This window comes from Gouania willdenowi, chromosome 20, assembly GCF_900634775.1.
Source record: "Gouania willdenowi chromosome 20, fGouWil2.1, whole genome shotgun sequence".
Lineage (NCBI taxonomy): Eukaryota > Metazoa > Chordata > Actinopteri > Blenniiformes > Gobiesocidae > Gouania > Gouania willdenowi.
The window spans coordinates 23397728-23422896 of NC_041063.1; the positions used below are offsets into that span (position 1 = coordinate 23397728).

Sequence of the window (25169 nt, forward strand, 5' to 3'; positions counted from 1 at the left end):
GATTAAAATCATTATCACACATATGTGCAACGTTATTGTGACAATACATTTATTGAACAGATGCAAAACATTACCTGGGAGATTTCATTACAAAATAGCATCTTGAAAATACAGGATCCAATACCAACTATCAGTGTTTATATCTGAAGAGAAGAATATACCATATAGCCATCCATCCATTCAATCACCACCCCAAACAGAAGAATGACATAAGTCATTTTTGTGCGGAGGTCAAATATTCATATTCACTCATTCAGGCCATGCATTCACCGGCATTGCAAAATAATCCTCTAACATTAAAAAAAAAATGAGATCAAGAGCAGAAATAGCTCTTTTAGGTATAAACAAAATAAACGTCTAAGCAACCTTGACCACATAGACATGAACAAAGCCCGTACAAAAAGAAAAACAAAAAAAAAGAAAAGTCGATCTGAAACAAGGATGGACTTTAGCAAAAGAAGAAAATACACATTAAAACTGCCTGGGTCATGCAGACGGGATCTTATCTCGTTCTAGATCACTGCCATGGTAACTACTTTGAATCTTTTTGATATAGAAAAATAAAACATTTCCCCCCCCCAAAAAACCCACTGCTGTGCCTTTTAAACGCTTAACACACTCAATGCATACTTGGACTAATATTCAGAGGTTTTTGTGATCGATTTTGAAGAATCAGTGAGTGAAAATAAAAAAATGTGGACAGAATGTTCATTAAAATTGAATACAAATGAAGGTTTCCTGAAGACCTGCAGAAAAAGAAGGAAGGAAGGAAGGAAATGGCAAGTAACTTAGGTATATTGGTCGGTTTTTGGGTTATTGTGGGAAACTAATTTGTGCTTTAAATGACTTCCAGGAAGACCCATGTGCTCAAATAGAAAAGTGAAAGTATGCAATCAAATCAACATATGATGTGATGGACTGCACTGCTTGGTTGGAATTTTTTTCACGTTGTTTCTTCAGTTCAGGGTCGTTTTAGATGAAAGTTTAAAGTCAGATGTTACGATAAACAATCAGGGCGGAGCTTAAACATTAGTCAGTCCAGTCTTCTGCTCACTACTACGTTTTCTATCTCTTCCCCCTTTTATTCCCTGCGGGGGGTTTCTTCAGCTGGAGCAGGGGCGCCCCGGCGCCGAACCCTGTGGCGGGTTGTGCGGACACGCCGAAGGTCAGGCCGGCAGACGGATTAATGCCAGGGTTGCTGAAGTTAAAGCCTGAGCTGCTGCTGCTGCCGAAGCCTGTGAGGGCGACATGATGCACAGAGAGGATGAAACAAACACAACAAGAAAAAAAAGATGGTGTGGTGAAAACCCACAGTGATCATATAAAATAATAACTACTAACGAGTTCATGGCTGGGCAAACCTTTTGAAAGTGGGTCAGTTTTTGGGTCAATTACAATTATGTCTTCAATTACAACTTAATTACATACAACTATGGTGAGCAGCAATCTTCCAATTACAATTGAAATTATGTTTTCAGGAGTGTGCTAATTTTTTCAGGGTTTGGGTCAATTACATTTTTTCAATTATTTCTTCAATTATCCATGTTCCATTACAATTATGGTGACCAGAATTTTTTCCAATTACAAATAAAATTACAATTTCAGAAATAGGAAAACTTTTTGGCAGGGTTTGGGTCAATTACATTTATTACAATTACATCTTCAATTACAACTCAATTACAATTACGGTGACCAGCATTTTTCAAATCACAATTAAAATTTCAATTTCCCTGATGAGCAAAGTTTTTGACAGGGTTCTGTCAATTACATTTTAAAATTACAATTTTTTTTCAATTACAAACTAATTCCAATTATGGTGACCAGCATCTTTCCAATTACAATTAAAATTACAATTTCAGTGATGGGCAAACTTTTTTGCAGGGTTGGGGTCATTTACATTTTTCAATTATTTCTTAGTTTATCCATGTTCAATTACAATTACGGTGACCAGCATTTTTTTCAATTACAATTAAAATTATGATTTCAGGGATGGACAAACTTTTTACAGGGTTGGGGTCAATTACATATTTCAATTACGTCTTCAATTATTCATGCTCAATAACAATTATGGTAACCAGTTAAATTTCAATTAATCACAATTAACCTGAACCTGAAATAAATAACCCCATAAAAATAATTAAAAATGCAAAATACATAAAACTATAAGATCAATTGTCATTGGAGGACAATCAATAATAAACAATCACATTACAATTATGTGATCAATTATCCATGTTCAATTACAACTAAATTATGATTACGGTGATCATAATTTTCCCCCAGTTACAATTATTATTTTCCAATGACTGAAGTTTAATTTAAATTAATCACACTTTCCAAACCTGAAATAAATAACCCCATAAACCGTAACCTTCCTCTTGTGTTAGCTTTCTGTTAGCATCTCAGTTTGACCCATGTCTTATATCAGCTGTAAAATACACAAAAAATATTATATCTATAATCTAATTCATTTTTCGTCACTTGGTTACCTTGTTATGCTTCCTAATGCAAAAAAATATCGGCATTAATATTTTTTTGGTGTGGGCGATTGAGGCTTTTTTCTGTCAATAATGGTAAAACGATCCAAAAGAGAAGTGACGGGTATGTATGTAAACCATAGAATTGTAACATGGTTCCCAAGGTTTGCCTTTAATTAAATTGTAATTGACAGATTTTAAAGAATTTCGATGCCAATTACAATTAGAAAGTCAATTATCTTAGCCTAATTATGATTAAATTACAATTATAACAGCATTAGATCTTTTTTTAAATTACAACTAAGTCATAATTGTAATTGATTATCAACAACAGGATTGCAATTATAATAGACCCCAACCCTGCTTTTTGGCTTTAGAAACATTTGTAATTTTCTTAGGGAACAAACATCAACAACGTCTAAAATATATTAATTACAGCTAAAAAAAAAATGTTATTCAATGCTTTTACTTTCACTGCATTAATGGTATCCAATTACTGTTAGGCCATCGTTTGCCAACCCTTCATTTTTATTTTCCTTAGTGTTTTTTTTAGGTTATGAGTCAGAAGATGGTGATTTAAAAAAATAAATGAAAAATAAAAATAATTCCATGTTTTCAACTGCCAGTGTTACTTAGGACAGCTGTAAACATGGTAAACTATAAATAGCCTGTACCTGCACTCAGACTGCCTCCTGTGGGCTTACTGGTGGAGGAGAAGCCAAAAGAAGACCCCCCAGTCCCCACCCCACCATATCCTGGCCCACCACCAAAACCTGTGGGAGAGAGTGACAATGAACGTCAGACCAAACACAACGAAAGCAGACAACAAGGAACAGAGACAAGGGCTGTGTTCGAAAAGGGATACTCCGTACTATGCACTACAAACTGTCTACTATATACTATAAGTATGGTTCGGATGATGAGCGTATACTTCCAAGCTTCCCATGATGCATTTTAAGCGAGAGTGACCACGTAGAATTATCATCTTGTCCTTTGATCCATGCCACATTTTGGAGACCCTCCATTGTGCTACTGACATAACTTCCGATTAACTTCAAAACAAGAGCCCTATTTACCAAAGGGTTAAAAATACTAATGGAAGACAAGAAAAAAAATGCTTTTATTTTGAAAAGGGGACGTTTGACTTTTAGCTTGAGGCCGGCCCCAGGATGATTTTATGTTCTGCTCACAGTGCATCATGGGGTGGTTGAGTATGACTAGTGTGCCCACCGTACATACTTAAAAAATGTCCCGATATAATATACATCTGGGTATTTCTCGCATAATCAATATTTGCATACTATCTAATGGGGATGTAACGATTAATCGTAAGGCAGTTAAAAATCGATTCATAGGTATCACGGTGGAAATCGATTTTCTGAAAATTTAATCGCAGTACTTTTTTAAACGGCAGAGGGCGCTATATATTTATCCTTCTCTTGTCCAAATGCTGAGGCGGCGGGCGGAATCTGCTACTACTTTCTTTCTGGCCGCCTTCTACTCTTAAATGTGTTCATAAATGATTCCTTACACCTTTAGCACCGAAAGAATATCTGTAATATTACGTGAATATCTGTAAAAGTCACATTTTTCTATTAGCTCTGTCTGCTAGCATACCATCTCTTCTTCACTGGGTTACCAGCGCCCTCTGCTGGTCCAAACAAATATCTGACGTAAATACAGTACAGACTGTTTTTTTTTTTTTTTTTTTTTTTAAAAAAGTCTATTTGTTTGGGCACAAAATACATTGCATTGTTTACTATAGAACCAGAATTTAAATTAATAGGCTTCTGCTTCATTTGTATTATTCCTTTATTTATTTCATTCATTATTTATTTTTAGTTAAATTGCATTGTTTTGAATAGTTTATCAAGGGATTCTTTTGACAATGAAAAATAAAAGGAAAATAGTACAGTATTTTCTAAGGAATATTTTTCAATCATCATTTGTCTACAGTCCCATTTTGTAAAATAAATCGTGAGAGAATCGTATCGTGAACCCAGTATCGTGAATCGGGAGTTGAGTGAATTGTTACATCCCTACTATCTAATGTGAAACACACTACATACTAAGCGTGTAAGAAAAAATGCGATTCAACAATATATCGCAATATTTCACTGCATGATTATCGTATTGATTTAAAAAAAAAAAAAAAAAAAAGTCAAAACCTATTTTTTACATTTTTGAACGTGTTCTTTAAATTAAAGAAAAAAAGGTGTAATTGCGCTAACATATGTAGTGCACGTAAATGCCCAGTAACTAGGTGTCAGTGATCAACTCCTCAATACTTTTTAGCTTTGAAGTTGATTGCACTTTATTTTCATAAAACATACTGGGCACTTTAATAGATCTGTGGTTACTTTTTTTGTTTTGTTTTTAAAGAATTTAAGAACTTACCAGAATCAGAATCTAAAGTTAAACTTTTTTGAAAAATTTATTTTGATAAACATACAACTATTTTTTGATATTGGTACTTGAATTACAGTTAGCTACCATTTACTTGTTCTTGCAAGTTAACAAAAAAATTAAATGCATAGTAGCATTTTGTACTTGGAAGAGGGGAAATTTGTAATTATTGATATTGCAATATATTGCGATGTATATTGTACTGATTATTATCGGGATAAATTGTATCATGACATGCAAATCTTGATTCTTATCGTCAAATTAATGGCAACGCACGCCCCTGCTACATGCTAATTTTTTAGTAGGAGTAGTACGTTAGTATCCTATTTCAAACACGGCCATGGACTGCTGCTGATGACGGAGCACACAAACACACAAGCATTAGCAAAGTAAACACAAAACAAATGCCATAACCAGACCCACAAAGAGTGCAACGTACAGCTCAAGCTCTTATTGAACACTAGACCTCGACACACATTGCCAAGCAGAGGCCGACGTGAAAAGATAACAAATGGAAAAAACACACCAGAATTGTGTGCGTTCAAACCACGTGATCACACATTGACAAGTGGATTTTGTCATTTGGTGCGCAGATACACTAAACTATTGTAGTCGTTGACACATTATGACAAAAAAAAACCAAACAAAACAATAAAACATCACAACCTATTAGATAATTGCATTCTTTTTTTGGTGGTGTGAACGCACGTGACCTTTTGCTTAAGAAGGAGAGAAAGAGTTTGGGCAGAAGCTCTGCACTCTCAGAAAAAAAAAAAACACTTGGTAACACTTTACTTGAAGTTTTATACATAAGGCTGACATTACACTGTCATTAGCATGAATAAGGTGTCATGAAGGCCGTCATTAAATGTTGTTACCTAACCCCACTAGATCCCTCCACCAACCCCCAGAAATGCCAACATAGCTCCAAAGGTGTCATAATTTAGCGAATGACACCTAATGACAGCCTTCATGACACCTTAGTCATACTAAGGACAGATAATGACAGCGCAATGTCAACCTTATGCATAACACTTTGAGTAAAGTGCTACTAAACACTCTTTACTTTCATAAGAGTACTGACGGACCTCCAAACAGAAAGCCTGTAAACATTTAAACCAGGTCGGTAGAAATCAGTAATTAACGTTTAAAGGCAGAGGTAATACCTCCAAGTGTGGAGGAGCCCAGGCTAGATGCCACTGCTGAGGAAAAGGGGTTTCCAAACCCTGCCCCCAAAGGTGCCTGGGTTCCTAAGGCACAGAGAGAGCATACCATTTCCAAATTATTAGAAATAAATCCAAACGGAGTTGCTTTTTTCAAAATAATTCCAGTTCAGAGTAGTTTCATATACCAGTGAAAGCCAAAAAACTTGTTTGGAAGTTTGTTTTACTCACTCACATCCAATCTGTGCCATGTGTTAATAATGGGGTAGTAAAAACTAAATGACTGAACTGAAAAAGCTCCTCAAATGAAAAGGTGCATCATCCTGATAGGAAATAAACTCACAGTATTCTGACTTTGTAGTTCAGACTTGAATCTTTCCGACTAATTTGAGCAAATCGGTTCGTCTTATGTTGCAATCAAGAAGCAGAACAAAAGCTGCTAGTTCTTTCACTCAGAAACGTGTCTTTTCTTCTTGAATGTCATCAAACTTTAGGTTTCCAATTAATCTGTACTGTTAAAGACACTCCACTCAAAAAGAAACAAAGACAAACGTTTCTTAGTTTAAAAACTGATTTATTGTCAATTTGTTATGCAATTCTACTTACATAAAAATAAACACAAAAAACAAACAGCTCAGAACAGCATCGATTATTAATTGCTTACTGCTTTGAGATGTTTTTTTTCCAAACTTTCTAGATTTGAGAGTGAATGAACTAGCATAGACCAAAGAATGCATCACACAATAATTAAATATAATTTAAAAAAGGCACACCATTATATAGATTAATTATACTTGATCAACAGGCATTGGATAAATAGGTTTCAGAACACACGGGCACAAGTCATAACACTCAAAACATAAAAGTTTTGCTTGTGTTAGCAGGTAATCAGTGATATAATACACAGCTCTCAAACAAAAGAAAGTTTTGTACTTTTGTGGTCTCTTGCTTTTTTTTCTTCTTTTTCTTAGCACCTTTCATACAATTTATTGAATTCAGGGTCTTTATAAAAAACGAACAAAAAGCTGCATTTGGGGCTAAACTACAAACGGTTACAGTGGTGTAACCAAGTTTACTTTTAAAAGCCATTACACTTGGAAGGCTCGTGTATATATATATATATATATAAAAAAACACTTTATAACTATCCGTTACACTTAGTTAATAGATCATTAATAAACTGTTAGACGATTAGTTATAAATAGCTTGTTGAATATTTGATGAAAGTTGTTTAGGATTTGCCCTCCATCCAAGACTTATACCTGTCCAGGGTCAGGAAACGGGCAGGTAGCATCACTGCAGACCCCTCCCACCCTGCACACAATCTGTTTAAACTCCTCCCCTCCGGCAGATGCTACAGATCACTGTACGCCAAAACTTCCCGCCATAAAAACAGTTTCTTCCCTCAGGCTGTCACTCTGATCAACACTAAACAGTCAAAGAGTGTCGGACCTGTTTCTGTTACTGTGATATAACCTGGAACTAAACATATCAACCCTGGAACAACCTGTCACTGTGAATGTTCATGGACATAATTTTTTCATTTAAATGTTCACCTATTTGCACTAGTCATCAATGCACTGCACTACTCATCAATGCACTACTGCACTATTATCTTATTATTATTGTATTCTCATTTTATTTCATTATTATTATTATTATTACTATTATTATTTTTATTTAGTTTGCACATATTAGTCTAACTACTCTTATATTTATGTTTATACTTCTTTTTTCATTTATTTTTCTTTATTTTCTTTATTCTAGTTGATTGTTATTATTTAATGTTATACTACCTGAGAGAGCACAGGTCACCAAAAGAAATTCCTCGTGTGTATTCATTCACCCCTGGCCAATAAAGTTGATTCTGATTCTTATTCTGATAACTGTGCCTTATAGATAGCCAATATATAACTTGGTTAACAATTTATAAATTAAGTGTTGATTGTATGTTTATTCTTTTGAACTATACCTTGTAATAATAATAATAAAACTGTATATAGTTTAATGGGACATTATTCTGCTACTGTTGCTTTTTTTTCAAATTGTATATTTTTGCACCGTATCTGAACATTTTTGGAAACCTGTCCTTTCATTATCCTTTATATTCTGCATATATTTTTAAATCTTTCTACTGTTAGTTGGCTCAGAGAGGAAGGTTTTTTCGATTTTTCTATATGTCCAGCACATGCTGAAAAACTGACGATAAAGATGACTTTAAAGTTGCAACTATTCCTCATTTACTAACATATATAAAGTTGTATAAATTGGTCAAGAACTACAGGAAACGCCCGATATCTGCACTAAATATGAAGTTTAAGTTTTCTATTGTATCAAATACTAAAAATATTGTGTTTTTAAAAAAAAAAAAAATACATTCTGTCTCTCACAGTTGAAGTGTACATATGATAATTACAGACCTCTCCAGTCTTTGGAAGTGAGAAAACTTGCAAAATCAGCAGTGTATCAAATACTTATTTTTCCCGCTGTAGTTATAAATCATTATAAATTACATGTTAACTGTATGTTAAAGTATTAAGCAACAGCTTGTAAGTTATGTATTGGCTATCTATAAGACAGTTATAAAACTGTTAGTTAATGAGTTATAAATTGCTTGTTGAACACTTTATTAATGATCTATTAATGAATTATCATGGATAGTTATTATAAAGTGTTAAACCAAAAAAAAGTCCCAACTTGAATAGAACAGCCAGATAACCCAAACATCAGAGTTTAGGCCAAGTTGGTCCAATTCATTTTAAATTCTAAAAGCCATTTTTGGCAAATGTAGACCAGCAACTGTCTTTTTGTCCCCTTGCTGAGTATTACAGTCGAGAAAAGGAAGACAATGCACAATAGTGCATATTTTAAAATGCATGGAAAAACAAAAAAAAAAAAATGGTTTCTGCATACCCAAAAGATGCAAACAAATCCTTAAAAACACAAAAAAAGTGTTAAAAGTAGTTTCACAAAGGACTGGAAAAGCCCACAGCAGCAGTTTCTCTAAAGGCAACGTCTATTGGGTCAAGCTCTATAGCAGCATTTGGTTTAGGTTTTATTCTTCTAGAAGAAAAGTGGAAAAATCACACCATTCACATTGTAACATTCTAAAATGTGTTATAAACAACCCTAATAAAATGTGTAGTAGACACAAACCTGTCTGCTTCATTTGGCACCAATGCAATGTCCTAATACTTCAAAAGAGCTTCAAATCTGAGCGATCAAAAAAAAAAAAAAAAATCCCTAAAAAAAAAAAAAATTGCATTTACAGGAACGATAATGTAATAAAAAGAACCATCTGTTCTGGAAAAACAGCAACCACAAATATCTTCATCATCATGACTCAGCACCGTTCAACTGACAGTCGTGTTTGGCTGAAACTGCTTTGATCAAGTAACGGTGACATGAGCTCATTACCACCAAAACAAATGCATTCAGGGATGATTTTGCCCAATTTCAGTCGATATCAACAATTAATAATACCAATGAGCTTTCCAAATAAACATTTGATTCCAGCCCTTTGTTCACACAACTGTAGTGCTTTGCTTTGAATGAGTTTAAGATAAAGATTTTTCACTGATTGTCACCTTCAAATACAAGATTATGCACATAACTTACCCTAGTTATGATAGAATAGGCAGTTTTAGTTTTTAAACTAATCTGGTGAGTAGATTTGGCTGTTTTGTCTTCAAACAAACATTATATATTTTATTTTACAACAAGTGAAGTTATCCATTAATACAACTGTGACAATTTTAAAAACTAAAGAAGTGGAAGTGACGATTTATTGGCATTTTATTCATCACAAAAGAAATTGCGTCTGTAATCAGAAAGTAGTGAAACCCCAGAATCTTATGCTACGAAGCTGGATTTTCTATCCAGGATATCTGTCAGTTAGCGAGCTTGACCTAACCAAACATTCAGAATCCCAGAGCAGCTGCTTATCATCACGTTAACTTAAACCAACGGTTTTTATCAATGCGCGCTCACATAACAGAGGGCGGAGTTTGCAATCAATCACAATTTACGTCAGACTCGGCATTGAGGAACAATTCTTAAAAAGATGAATTAAAACCCATAATTCAGGCCTAAAGCAACACTGTGGCCTAAACTTGTGAGATTGTTGAATAATAAATAATTCAACAATAAACGGAGAGTGCTATTTTCACTAAGTTTCACTTTATTACAGCACAGATGCTTTTCTATTCGTGTAGTTCACCTCATTTTGGGGGCAGTCCTGTAAAAGGAACATGCTGCATTTATACAGCTACATAAATACAGCAGTCCATTTATTTTGTCTAATCATTATGATCTGATGATGTCATCAGGATAATTTAAATTTAGTTAATCAAAACTTAATCATTAAACCTGTTCAGATTCAGTAAACAATTGATCCCTGAGGGGAAATTGCGTGACGTTAATGGTGCTCTCATACGTCTTCATGATTGTAATTAATTAAAAAGGATCAGTCAGAATAATCCATGTCAGCACAACTTATATCTACCTTTTAATTGTAGTTTACAAAGATTTGAATTACAATTATTTTGACATACATTTTTGTTTAATTATTGTTTTTATCATTATTTATTATGTTTCATCACATGAATTAAAAACGAATATCTGATTTTTTAAAAATAAAATATTTCTTTAAGAAAATAAAAAAACCAAGAATTTGAAAAAAATAAATTGATTTTATAGGGCCCAATAATATATTCACTAATCATTAAGTCAGAACAAAACCTGCTCTGGACCAGGTTAGCCGTTCAGCATAAGTTACCATGGTGATTACAATTAACCGGCATCGTAGTACAGGACACATGCTTAAGCCACGAAGTTAGCGTGATAAGATAAAATCCAGCTTTGCAGCATAAGCCTCAACATTAAAATTAATAATCAAGCTTAAAATGTGTTATTAATGATAACACACTTGACTATCGTACACATATTGTATCAACTCGAAATGCCAAAGGCTGAATAGATGAACATGGCACGAATATGAACCAAGTGACACATATAATATAAAAAGGTAAATAAATAATGAGGCAAAACATTCACTTGGAATTATAGTGTCTGTACAATAAGCAGTAGTCTTTGATTTACCATTAAGATTATAATAATCACACCTAGAAATCAATAATATAACCCACACTATGTTTTCTAATAAATATAAGGTGGAGCACTACAAACTTTTGCAGGCACCAAGGTGCTGTGAGCAGTACCTGCTGTGTTACGTGTACATTCTTATTCCTGGTTGGCACATAGTTGAAAGAAAGATGTTTAAAAAAAAAAGAAAGAAAAAAAAAAAGCCATATTGCTACAAGTTGCTAGAACCACTAAACATGACAAACAACAGTCTTTAAACCAGATGCTCTTTCTAGTAGACAGCGGACAATTAAAATTTCAACCAGAAAAAAAAAAAAAAAAGAAAAGTTGATTACACTCCCTGTCTGGAAATGTGACTTTCAACACAACAGAAAAATGGTTTCAAGGGGAAATATTATGAAAAATGTTCACCTTTTAAAACAGTTCCCTGGTCAGACCTGTGGTCTAAATGACAGATTTGTGCTGGTGTTTGGTCAAAAATACCCTGTAAAAACGAGTTCTGTGAGAGCACTCTGTTTTGGGGGGTGTGTCCCTAGATCTGCATAGACCCCCACCTTCCCTGCCCCGTCCTTCACTGTGTGTAGAGCCGAGGCAGCAGTCTCTCTCTCCCACTCCGCTAAAGTGACACGGCTGCAGCTGCAACTTACCGGGACAAAATTTAAGCGGTTAACTTCTTGAATAAGCCTACATTCTGAGTGAACTCATCCTTTAGTAACTCCGTAAGTTATCATTTACACCGTAAAAGCGGTGCTGTTAATGATCAGCTCTCTCTCTCCACTGTCACCCGGCTTCGCGCACACTGACATTCCTCTCCTCCTTGGCTTTTCTAACTACGGGAATAACGCATTTAAGGCGATAATCACTTGTTTTGTTCAACCGCTGCGTCAATTGTGTCACAAACACGTCAGATCAGCGATACAAGGCGATAGATCAGGTTGAGGGTGGAGTTACCAGCGGAGGGGAGGGTATTTTCTTCACTTGTGAAACTCCGAAAATTTGAAACAGAGCAATTTTGTCTGTGTTGTAAGACTTACACAGACCACAAACAAATGACTGTATGGTTTTATTTCACATTTTGTGTGCCGGTGGACTCTTAAGTTACCTCATATGTGATCAAAAACCTGCAAAAGTGTATTTTTCATAATATGTCCCCTGTAAATTGACAAGTCTTAGTTTGTTATATATGTGTGCCCTGATATGCCAGTAAAACAATTTACAAACCAAAGCCTACAAAAAAGGCCAAAACATTCCACACCTCTGCGATAAGGCCAAACTAAACTCAAAATGGACATTAATATCAAAATTGAATGACATGTCCTTCAGTGTTCCACAATATAAGAAATATTAGTCAACCACATAAATAACCCAATGACGAGTGACTCATTAAACTTCATTTATCAGTGATTGCTCGTTTGTAATACTGTGCAGTCTCTTCTACAGTTAATTTTCCTGCTAAACCAACAGAGAGTATGTATATAAATATACATATTAGCCATGACAGTGTGACCACTGATGAAAAATTATGGGTAGAGAATTGTCTAAATAATATTCACAAATATATCCACAATTTCCACATGTATTTTTCAGATTCTCACGTTTTTCATGCCGGCCGATCCACAAACGCACTTTACACAATTCACAAGCACAACTGAACATATGCACGTGTGCGCGCGCACACACGCACGCGCGCACACGCACACGCACACGCACACGCACACGCACACACACACACACACACACACGGATCTAATTGTGAATATTATTGAGACCAATCTCTCCACATAGAAAATACGACTTAAGGAAAGTAAGCGCATCAGAACCGAGGACAATGGCCAAGGTTGACTAGATAGAAGCCAAATTGTGAAGGTTAAATAATTAAGTTAAAAACGTTTCTAAAAGCTGCAGGTTTGTGAAGATGGGGTGTGGGCGGGGGGCGCTGCCTAACACACGAAGGAACCAAAGGCAAGTTTGTGCGTCTCCAACAGACACCACTAACGCCACTATAGCAAGTGCTGTAGACTGAAGAGCTAAATCTATTTTTAAGGGGCATCAACACAAAAGGCATCACAATGTGATGTGCAGAGACAGACGCATTAGATAAGTATTCATGTTATAAAAAGCAGGTTTGGATTTTTTCTCTCACTTCTTGATTGTTTCAAAACCTGTTCAGAGCGCATTATAATGCAAATATTACCCAAAGGCAATTAATTCATCACTCTGGACATTCAACCACATCTAATGACAAGAATAATCACATCCTACAAAGTAACAACAGGAGACCTCATCTCGTCAGTTGATAATGAACATATTTCTTCGTCTGAACTGAAACGACACGCTTAGTCTAAGTTGGAGTTAAGATCTTGTGTTGAATTGTTCACCATCTTTTTGATTCTATTACATTAGTTCAGTCATGTCATATTCAAGGAGAAATGGGGAAATGACAGTTGGAAAAAAAATGGTTGGTATTTGACAGGTTTGGCATTGGTAAGAATTTTGGAAAGAATTCCTGATACTGACTTAAACCCTTCCAACGTTTGAAATGTGGCAAAACGATAAGTCAAGACACAGAAGTTCCTCTAGAAATAAAGAATCTGTTTGTTTCACTTATTTTTCCACTAGCTCACACTGTTGAATGGTTATTGGTAATCCCTCTCATCTAAACATCCTCCTTCCTGCGTTTCTCCTCTTCCTCGTGTATTCTTAAGCAAGGTGGAGAGAAGAACTTTCTAAAACTTGTAGGCAGTCAGACCTGGAGTTGGCTGCTGTTGCTGGGTCAAGGTGGCTGCCATGGCAACAGCTGCAGCATTGGGCACACTGGAGAAGGGGGCAGGCCCCGTGGTGACCCTCAGCACGCTCTGCCATTTCCTGCCGGCCGTTCTTTTGGACTCAAAGACGTCCGTGGAGTCTTCCAGGAAGGCTCTGCGGTAGGATAGGTACTGGTGCTTCAAGATCTGTTCCAGGAGAATCCAGAAAAATATGGTACCTTAAGTCAACAATAGAATCATGCCAACTTCCGTTATATAGCAGTCTCTAAATCAGGGATGGTGGTCATAACAATGAACGGTGATGTTCTTGGCCCTGGTTGTTTCAGATACTAGCAGCAAATTATTGTTTGAGGAGTGGATCATTAGGAGAGCCTCTGATTTTGTGTTTCAAAATTTCCTCTAATCTGTTTCAAAATATTCCCACTTTGGTGTCATTTCAACTTTGGTTCAATCATTTCGATTTTGTTTTGTCAGCCTTCCCTATTTAAATGTCATTAAACTTCCAGAAATTGGGCCAAACATGATTCTTATGCCCATTTGATTTAACTATCATTAATTACATCATATTTCTACGCTATAAAAGTGCACCAAAGGCATTTGGCATGTCTGCCTGTTTTTGCTACACAGGTCACCTGTTTTTAAGGCAAAAAATATTGTGGAAATGTTTATTATTGTCCCAAAACATGTAAGGGTATGGTGGTGATTTAACAACTTTATGCTGTTTATCTTTCTATTACAAACTGGCTGACTTAATTCATCCACGCTGCTGCAGCGGGTGCTCGCTCACGCTCTCTCTCTCTGACAACATTTCTCTGCTATGATGAGGCAGTGTGCATCATGACAAAATGAGTAGGGCTGCCAACTTTGGTCATTTAGTCAACTAATTGGTCAATGCAGTTGTCTCTTTTTCTTTCTCCTCGTCCTCCTCTGCACCTGCTCATTCATGCTCCGTTTTTTTTTCTTTGGTCGACTAATCGCTGTGTGTGCCATAGTCTTAGTCGACCAACCATTTCCTTGGTTGACTACAGTCTAAAAAATTAGTGATCAGAACGATTCAGCGCGAGCATAAACGATTTCATGTTCATTGTTCCACCTGGTCTAATGTGACACAGCTCAAATTTGTGGCATGAAGCTTATAAAACCGGAAAAATCCACAATTTAGCCGTGTCATTGTTTAAGCCACAGGGTTCAAGGCATGAGAAAAAAGTAGCGGCTTATAGTCCGGAAATTACGGTATATATTCTGTCAGTGCAATTTTGGCTTAATTTTGTTAAAAACTAAACAAGAACAATATTGCAATATCAGGAAATTAATTCCGTATTTTTTGTCTGTTTTGCACAAACAAAGAAAGTCAGAGGCACTACATCATGTCAGTACAGTCATGTCAATGCTACAGCTAAGGAATGAACACTTGCAACCCTACTACTGTATGTACTCTGTCCCGATTCACCTCAGATAGCCTGAAATTGTGATCCAGAACTAGTCACTGATGGTTAAGACAGTTGGATGGAGGGGAAGTCAATTTAAGACTCTAGAATTTACAAAATATAAGCATTTCCTGAAAAAACTCAGACAAACCTTGACATTCTCATGAACCGACTGGAGCTGAGCAGCCTGGGCTACAAATGTTTGGTATAACTTCTGCATGGCCATGGTCAGATCTGGAAACACATCAGAATAGTTCGAGGTTGTAACACACATAAAGAATAAACCAAAAGGTTAAAAGCAGCAATAAATCAGGGAAACCCCATAAAAACAAGACCATCTTCTTTATTTCAATATAAATCTGGATAATAGCATGAAAGCTTTTAAATGTACTTATTAGAAGAGGTTATAATGCACTATACTCATTTTATTATGTTTTTAAGTGTGCTTCCCAAACCACTAGACATCCAGCTCGGCAGGTCCTTGATTATGGTGAATAATAAGGTGTTTTCTCAAGCACAGATCTTCTAATAACTATAAAGTCTGTAGGTCTACACAACAACTACACAAATATTCTTACCCTGAGGTGTGATGTGGGAGCCACTGCCCTGCGTCGTGAGATGGTTCTCCAGCTCCTCTATCTGCTGTCTGTACTGTTGCAACTGCACCTCAAACTGCTCGATCAGGCAACGGAAATAACTACAAATACAACATATTTGGCCACATTGGCGCACAGGGTTGGTCAAAGCAGCATAACCAGTCAAAAAGCTACTCACAAGTAGTGCTGGGTGGTATGATTAAAAATGTATATCAGTTTGTATCAAATTTAATCAAGGTTTCATTGCAGATTTTTTCCAAATTTGATTGGGTGACATCCACATTTTGGAGATTTAAAGAATAATCACTGCAGTAAATTGGCTTAGAATGAGTGAATATTGTAGAAATATTAATATCCACACCAAACTTCATTAAAAAAAATAAAAAAAATCAGTGAAACCAGGAATACCGCGCAGCACTACTACTACCGTCTTTTAAAGACTTTAATCGATGGACACGTTTTTCCTTAGAGTTGCATGTTATGAACTCACTCTGAAGGCGCTGTGTTTTCATGCTGCAGTCCAGGTGGCGTCTTCTGTGTGCGCAGTGCTATGTCAGCATTCTTCAGCTCCTGAGGAAGAGCAGTATATGTACACAGGTGATGGTCATAAAATTAGAATATCATGAAAAAGTTGATTTATTTCAGCAATGCCATTCAAAAAGTGAAACTTGTATAACGTATACATTCATTTCACACAGACTGATATATTTGATGATTATAAACCCAAATTGAGTAGCTCAGAAATTAGAATATTGTGGAGAAATTCAATACATCATGTGACACCTGGTGCCCTGCGAAGGCCTTTAAATGGTCTCTCAGTCTAGTTCTGTAGGCTGCACAATCATAGGGAAGACTGCTGACCTGACAGTTGACCAAAGACGACCATTGACACCTTGCACAAGGAGGGCAAGACACAAAAGGTCATCGCTAAAGAACCCGATTTAAGAATTTAAATTAATAGGCTTCTTCATTTGTATTATTTATTATCAACTCTGCCTTAAAGTTTAGATTTCACACATTAAGTGTGACAGAGCCTCACCACCTTTGTTTGTATATTAAAATATCTTTGTCAATGCCAAAAAATGGCAACAGGTGTATAAAAATCAACACTGACTATTCAGTGTTGGAAGAAAAAGAATTTCATTATTTTTTGGGAAAATGACTCCGCACCCTTGGAAATAGTATTACTATACCCGAAAGACAAAACTTGCAAAAGCCTGATCATTATTATTATTTATTTTAACATATTTTTGATAAATCATTTTGCAGCGCAATCACAGGAGCAATTTATTTTGTCTATTGTTGAACTGTATTTTTACCTGAGACGTCTCCATCTTCAGCTTATCGATGGCCAAAGCCTGACGCTGCAAACCGCTGGCGTTGACGGACAGAAGCTGTTTCAGATTTTTAATGTCATCCTGAACCTTTGAAATGGCCTTTGACGACATTCTGCTGATATCCTCCTGAACTTGTTTCTGCTCTTTCACAAATTTTCTGTAAAAGAAATAAATAAAATACAATAATGATTTCTAGATTTATTTGGCAAAAAGAGATCTTAGAAGGCACCTGCTGATAATGAACATCAGTATGATGAATACTCACTGAAAATTCTCAACATCCTGGCAAATAACTGGAGGCAAGTTCTCGTCTTTTAAAGCTTTACTGTCTCTGTGTGAAAAGAAAATAGAATAGAATCAACCTTTATTGATCCCCAGAGGGGAAATTCCCATTCGCAGCAGCATAATATATGGGCAGAGAGTAAGAACAAAAATAAATACTAGCAAAGGATTTTAGTGCAAAAAGTTAAACATACATAAATTAGAAAAACAACAAATGTGCAAATGACAATTTGGGTGGTGGGGGGCTGTATATCAGTGTGGATAAAGTTATGTTGTACAGTGGTAAACATAAAGAAAGAGAATTATTCAAACTCCTATAAAGGACAGCATGTGTGAGTGAGTTCTGTATTGTGGGTTATTTATGGGGAAGGTCTGGGTTAGAACGCACTCAGAAATCCATCTAACTGAGCTTTTCATGCTGTTCTGAGAAGTAATAAAATCAGTGACTCCTGAAACAAGTATTTTAATACAAAATAAGCTATATATATATATATATATATATATATATATATATATATATATATATATATATATATATATATCACTACAGGCAATGTAATTTTCTATTTTGCCAAAAAACAAATCTCGATATATCTTAAATCTCTGGATTTCAGAAAATGAACTTGCTGGAATTATCTTTAATCTTGATATATTGCAAAGGCCAAGTTTAGAGCCATTATTCAACACTTAGTTGAGTATTCTAAAAGCAGCACTTACTGTGGGTTGGCTCCAGAGGAAGCGTCGCTCTTATTTTCAGACGAGGTGTTGAAGTCGATGCCGCCCAGGCCGAGATTTGGGGCGGGGGCTGCAGAGACAGCTGTGCAGGTAGCTGAAAGGGAGCCCAACGTTGACCCCAGTCCTCCACCAAGACCAGCAGTCTGACCCAGACCTGCAACAAAGAGAGCTCAGGTTAGTTACGGACAAAAATAACCACTTCCTTTGATGTGGAGTCAACGTGGAGCCAGGGTGGGGTCAATTATAATTGTAATCACGTAAATTATAATTAATTAAAACTATTCAATTCAATTTTATTTATATAGCTCAAAAAAAAAACAATAGTCATATCAATGTGCTTTCAAAACAAAATTCATAAGAATTAATTTAACATATCCACATGAACATGCATCAGCTCCAGTGGGTGAGAAAAAAACTCCCTTTTAACAGGAAGACAATTATTGCATAATTATAATTGTAATTTAAAAAATTTATGTTGCTGTCATAATCAAAATTAAATTAGAATTGAGTTTAGATAATTTACTTTTTAACTGTAATTGCCATGGAAATTCTATAAAAATTGTCAACTATAACTTAACTCAAAACTGGGGAACCATGTTACAGTTCTACACATATGTAGTTAACATTTATTAAAATGTTTCATATCAAGCTTACCCACTTTTAACCATTTCCATTTATTTATTTTTTTAAATCGACAAAAAAAAGGCTCAGACGCCCAAACCAAAAATATGAAAACCTATATTTTCATTGATTAGGAAGCCTGACAACATCAATATTCATCATCGATAGGAATTAAATTAGATGACATATATTTGTTTTTAGTGTATATTACAGTTGATTTAAGACCAGTTATCATAAGAGATGCTAAAAGAAAGCTAACACAATAGGAAGGTTACATTTTATTAGGTTATTTGTTTCAGGCTCAGTAATAATAATTGAACTTTAGTAATTGAGAACGTAATTGTAACTGACTTTCTGAAAATAAAAACATATTGTAATTTGATTGTAATTGGAAAAAAAAGCTGGTCACTAATCGTAACTGAACATGGGTAATTGAAACTTATTGTAAATCCAAAATGTAATTAACCCCAACCCTGCCTAGAGCATGTATTCGTATAGTACACCTGTAGATACATGACTGGAAAACAGTCCACCACCCAGTGATGGGACTGGGAAGGCTGTAGTGGTGGTGCTGGTTGTGCCGAGGCCGAGGGGGAATCCCGTGGCTGCAGGCTGCTGTGGAGCAGTGGAGGTCAGCACAGAACCGAACGTTAAACCTGCCCCGACGGGAGCCGTCGACGAAGCAGTGGGGGCGGTGATCGAGAAGGGGGTGGCAGAGGCCGTGGGCTTGTTGAATGGTAGACTGAAGCCAGTGGCCACAGATGTGGTTGCTGGGGCACCTGAGGAAAATTAAGTGTCGTTAGTGATTAGGCTTTACACAGGTCTGATCGGCCGATATTTTGCATTTTTTGGAATTAATCTGATCAGCTGTAATGTCTTAATTCGCCGATCCGCTCAATGACGTCAATGTCGTGATGAAACTTTCTGTAGATGCTCCCATTGCACTGTTTTATCGTCTCCTTTGCACCAAAGAGTTGTTTGCTTTACGTGACATGGCTTTATTTTACTCGCATTTGTGCACAAAGATGAAAACCTATGAGGGAACAGCAAAAATGTCTCAATCATACCTGTCAAGTATCAAGGGTGGGAAACTCCCGTATTTTACTCCTCTTTCTTGCCATTGTCCTCTATTTTAATGTAATAACAACTGAAAGATAAACAGATAAGAACATTCCTCTAACTCTCCAAACTGAACGCTGTCTCGAGCCTTGTGAGAAATGCCACCTGAAGGGGCCTGGTTGGCAGTTCTTCCAAGATGAAATTATCAAGATTTATATTGTATATCGCCATTTTGAGAAAAAATATTGAGATATGAGTTTTAGTCCATATCGCCCAGCCCTTGTTGGAATAATCACAGCATTTCAATGTCAACAAAGGTAGGTCTACCAGATTCTGCAGTATCAGTGCACGATCCGGATCCTTTCAGATCCTTCCAACCAATGCGCAAAATGCGTCTCCATCCGGTCGGCCAATTTTACGTATTATTTAAAGAGAATTAGAAATGTATGTTTTGTGTGAATTCCTATTTATTTTGGTTTTTATCTTTATTTTCTGTTTGATTTTTGATTGTCAATATTGTGTATTGTGTATTTATCCATCTTTTTTTTTTAAATCAACAATTAAAAACAAAAAACAGTGACATATTTATATGTGTACTATTAAAATATTAAACAAACTACATAGTGGTCGGTTTACATTCAAATATCACGTCCCGGCAGATCTGTCGTAAGAATTTTAGAGTGAAGGAAGTGAAGTAGTCTACGCACATGCGTTGAAAGGATCTGGCCTGTTAAAGTATTGGGCACTGACATAGTGGACACATGTGCCCTACCTCCGCTGTGCACATGTGAATACAGAAGTAATATTTTGTAGTATCTGTATTTTACTTGAGTGTTATATTTGGGGGACATTTTTTCCTTTCACTCCACTATTAAATAAATAATACAAGTGGGTAGGACAAGAAAAATTTTACACTTCTTCTTACCCCTTTTGACCATGAGTAGGCCTGGGCCGATAACCAATAAATCGATTAACAGGACGGTAAATAATATGAACTCGACAAGTTTGCCAGCCTCGGTATATTGTCACATTCGGCGGCTTATAATCCATCTGCTCTGTTCACACACGCTCCCTTACTCTGCACACTGGTCGAGCGCCGAGCACATTCATTCGCAGTTAAAGGGCCACGCACATACCCACACACTGACGACAAATGTTACGTTCAAGTACTGCATGGAAGTTCTTCAACTCTTACACTCCTTCACAGTCACAAGGCTGCGTTTAGGTCCCGGAACATGGAACCGTTTGATTTTCTGTGAATCTGTAACAGGTAGTAACGAAGGAATTTGGTTGGTACCTAAAAAAAAAAAAAATCCTGATCGTGTAAAGCCTATTAGTGATGCAGATTTAAAAAACAAATCAAGAAAATGTCTTTGAAAATGCTTTTTACAAAACAAATGGTGAAGTGAATTTATTAAGATCTAAAAAAGATACAAGAAAATGCATCGTAACATGTTTAAAAAAAATATATACATATTTCAAGCCTTTTTTTTTTTGCCAGACTCAATGTCAGTGGAGTTTGTTTTTGTATATACATAAAACATGACAAAAACCAAGTTAATTCCCAAAAATTTTATGACTTACTCTACTTTGTTTGCAGATAGAATTTGATATTATGAAAGTCAAATTTGTAAACGTACAACTAAAAACAAACAAGCAACTAACTACTACTACTACTAGTGTGATCTACTGATGAATTACTATCCTCTAATTATGTAATCAAACCTAAAAACTCATTGTAAATTAGTTACAGTCATAATCACAGACACTGCAGTTAACCGTCTTGGCAATGGATAAGTGTAATAATCGGATTCTTAAGGCTATACCTTTTCGATCCTTTTATGTGTTATGTTAAAGTTACGTTAATCACCTTTTGTTTCAGTTGTGTCGTTTTTATGTGCATATGAATAGATTTAAACTTCTTCTTTTTTTTTTTTTTTTTAACCAAAATAAACCGATTAAGTTTGATATGCATCTGTTGAACAGTAAAAATGAGAATCCACATCTTGGACTGCAGCAGAATTTTTAAAAGTCTTTTCCAGTTATGTATAAAGAATTCCTTCTATCAGGAAGTTTGCAATTCAATGAATACAGCTAGTAATTAAACAGCCACTATTATAAACTCCAAAGAGATGGGTCTATCTTATTGGTTTCTAATAAGTCAACAACTTATCCATCTGATAAATATCATGTATCCCTAGTTATTTTAAAGAATATTGATTAAGCATTGTGTATTTAACATGTCGATGCATTAACATACCTAATGTTAGGCCTGTAGAGGGAGCAGCAACACCTGTAAGCACAAAGCCAAAAAAAATATCAGATTGTTTAAGGCAAACACAAACATCTATGTACTAAGGGTGTAGGAAAAAAAATATTTGGTGATATATCGCAATATTTCACCAAGCGATTATTGTATCGATTCAAAAATGTCAAAATGTATCTTTTAAATCAGTGAACGCACCATCAGATCTTGTTAAACTACCTCACTACTCAAAGACATTTAGCTGGAAGATGAATTCACTTTATTTATTAATCATTGGGCTCTTTTATAGATGAATGAAATTATTTTTAAGAATTTAAGAACTTAACAGAATCAGAATCTGTTGTAGAGGCAAAAGTTAAACTTTTTTGAAAAATGTAATTTGACAGTTTAATAAGCATACTTTTATTTATTTGAACTTGAATTACAGTTAGTTATTTTCTTGTTCTTGCAAGTTTTAACAAAATGAAATAAATTGTATTTCATACCATTTTTCACTTGTAATGGTGAAATTTGTTATTCATATTGCTATGTACATCATATTGTTTAATATCAAGATATGTCATATGTATCGTCACACGCAAATCACGAATTGTATCATTAGATTCAGGACAATGCATACTCGTACTCTGTACTGTGTCAAAATTACCTGCAGCAGGCGTATTGAAGGAGAATCCTCCACCTGGTTTCTGGCTAAAAAGAGAGCCACCAAGGCCTGGAGTCTGGGTTATGGTGGTCGTAGAGGCGGGGGTCGCAGCCGCAGCACCTAATACAGTCCCAAAGGAGAACCCACCACCAGGGTTTGCTGCAGGAGTACTGCATGGGAAGGACAATTTGTGTGATTAATGTGAGTAAAAACAGATGGAAGCATACATCATCTTTTTTTTCAAAATGACATTATTTCAGAATTGTGCTTACGGGAAAAAATTGGATGGACAGTGACATTTAAAACCTGGCAACCCGGATGTGGATACGTTTGTCCCAGTATCCCAGACCCCCCAAAATTTAAGAAACACAATTTAAAATTATGTACAATATTTATCCATCCACATAATTAATTGGATTGTCTTTTATTATTGAAGATAATGCATCATTTTTCTTCTTCATATGATGAAATACAGATATGTTGGCAAAGTATTATAACTCGGTTCAAACATGAAACTCCATTATTTCCAGCAATATCCAGAGATGAAAAATTTTGTTATGATCTTGCAAAAACAAAAATGAGGAACACTGCTGTAACATAAGTTTATGTTTAGCCAAATTCCTTATCTAAAAAAAAAAAAAAAAAAAAAAAAATAGAGTTTAAAACATCCCACAAATTTATTGCTTTCCTAAAAAATTTTAACTTGTACATGAAGTCTTTTAAAAACTCTAAAATACGTAAAAACACACAAAAAAAATATGCTACTATATATTTATTAACTAGACAGCCACAATTGATTTGCGTCAAGGATTGCCTTGAACTTTATTGTTTATTACTGTGTATTTTTTTTTATTTTATCTATTACTTTTATACTAAATTAATGACATTTTGATTGATATTTGGTTACCATTGTTTCACTTTTGAGTTGAGTTTCTTCAAATATGCACAAACGATATTCCCCTTTTATTGTTTTCTATGATTGTTTAATCTTGAGGGAATTGAACAAATGAAAGTTATCATAAGTTAATGTTCTCATGGTAAGTACTTATTTTTTATGTTTTGCTGTAAACTGTCAGATACCATATATGTTTATTTTGTACGTAATAGTCAATACTAATAATAAAAATAAACTCAATGACGTATACCTTTGAGCTACACAACCTAAACAGTAATTCTATTGCAGAGCCTAATATATGACCGTAGTAAGACATTTTCATATGCCATCTATGCTAACGTTAGCAGCTAGGTTACTAAAGATTGTCTTTTACCTGGTAGCAGCTCCAAAAGCAAATCCTCCTCCCGGGTTAGTGGCACCAAGAGTCCCCGCACCAAAGTTAAATCCAGACATTTTCCTCCTCTGGGCTCACAGCTTTTGTTATAATGTCATTAATTCAAGAAAACACGGGCTCATTGCTAGCACCACGTTGGCTAAGAAGGAAAGAGCCCAAGGTTTGCATTGCTAAAACACACATAAACACATAATATTCCTTCAATATACGGCCGCAATAAATAAACGCACACCTTTAGAGTTGCCACAAGCTTTCAATTCGCTAAAAAATATCCTAACTGAGTCCAAAATTGTAGTAAACCCAGCACGTTGACACTGCTTTCTTTTGCCCGCCTGCTAGCAACGCTGAAACCGCAATGCACCCTGGGAGAAAAAAATGTTAATCAAACTTCATTTCCCATCATCCCTCATTGGCATAACCCGTGATACTTCACGCATGCACACATTGTTATTTATTACAAATGACAAAGTAAAACACATTCCGGCGGTGCTTTTAAAATAAAAAGCCGCGGGTTGTGTTGAGTAAAAGGAGCATTTAGAAAGCATGTTCACAGATGATTTAGATTAGATAAATAAATAGATGAAACAGTTTATTTGAAGACAAAATACATGTGTACAATTAATATTTATTTTAACCAAATTTCAGCTACATATTATTTTTAATATCATTTTCAATGTGCAGCTTTAATCGACGCAGCTTTAGTGTGCTTTCTGCGACAGCCTAGTGATATGAATAAAGTATGTTTATGACTATACAATAGATTTTTGTTGCTGTTGTTTATTTGATTCCAATTTAAAAAAATAATTAAATTAAATTAAAAACGTATAAGAATGACTGCAGATTGTTAATTGCAAATATCATAAAAACTTTTCTTGTGTTTATTTGATTCCTATTCAAGACACTTTGATAAGAATTACTCTATATTAGGATAATATATGTCATGTATTTAATTGAAATAAAAAGCATGAATTGCTGTCGCAAAAATGATTGCACTACATGT

The 25169-nt window shown here is 35.4% G+C and overlaps 1 protein-coding gene across 4 annotated transcripts; it reads right to left on the reverse strand.

The window, feature by feature from the left end:
- Positions 1-31: 31 nt before the first annotated feature.
- On the reverse strand, positions 32-24519 carry nup58 (nucleoporin 58). Of its 4 annotated transcripts, XM_028434811.1 has the most exons (14): positions 24149-24519; positions 22884-23050; positions 22232-22264; positions 19416-19691; positions 18274-18445; positions 17540-17605; positions 17257-17431; positions 16428-16507; positions 15920-16038; positions 15493-15575; positions 13899-14100; positions 6050-6133; positions 3152-3250; positions 32-1235 (listed from the first exon to the last, which is right to left on the reverse strand). In XM_028434811.1, the coding sequence occupies exons 1-14, from the start codon at positions 24226-24228 to the stop codon at positions 1066-1068; spliced, it is 1806 nt and encodes a 601-aa protein (XP_028290612.1). In that variant the 5' UTR covers positions 24229-24519; the 3' UTR covers positions 32-1065. The 4 variants fall into 4 exon arrangements, with proteins under 4 accessions (XP_028290612.1, XP_028290613.1, XP_028290614.1 ...); XM_028434812.1 differs by lacking the exon at positions 6050-6133; XM_028434813.1 differs by lacking the exon at positions 3152-3250.
- Positions 24520-25169: the final 650 nt, after the last annotated feature.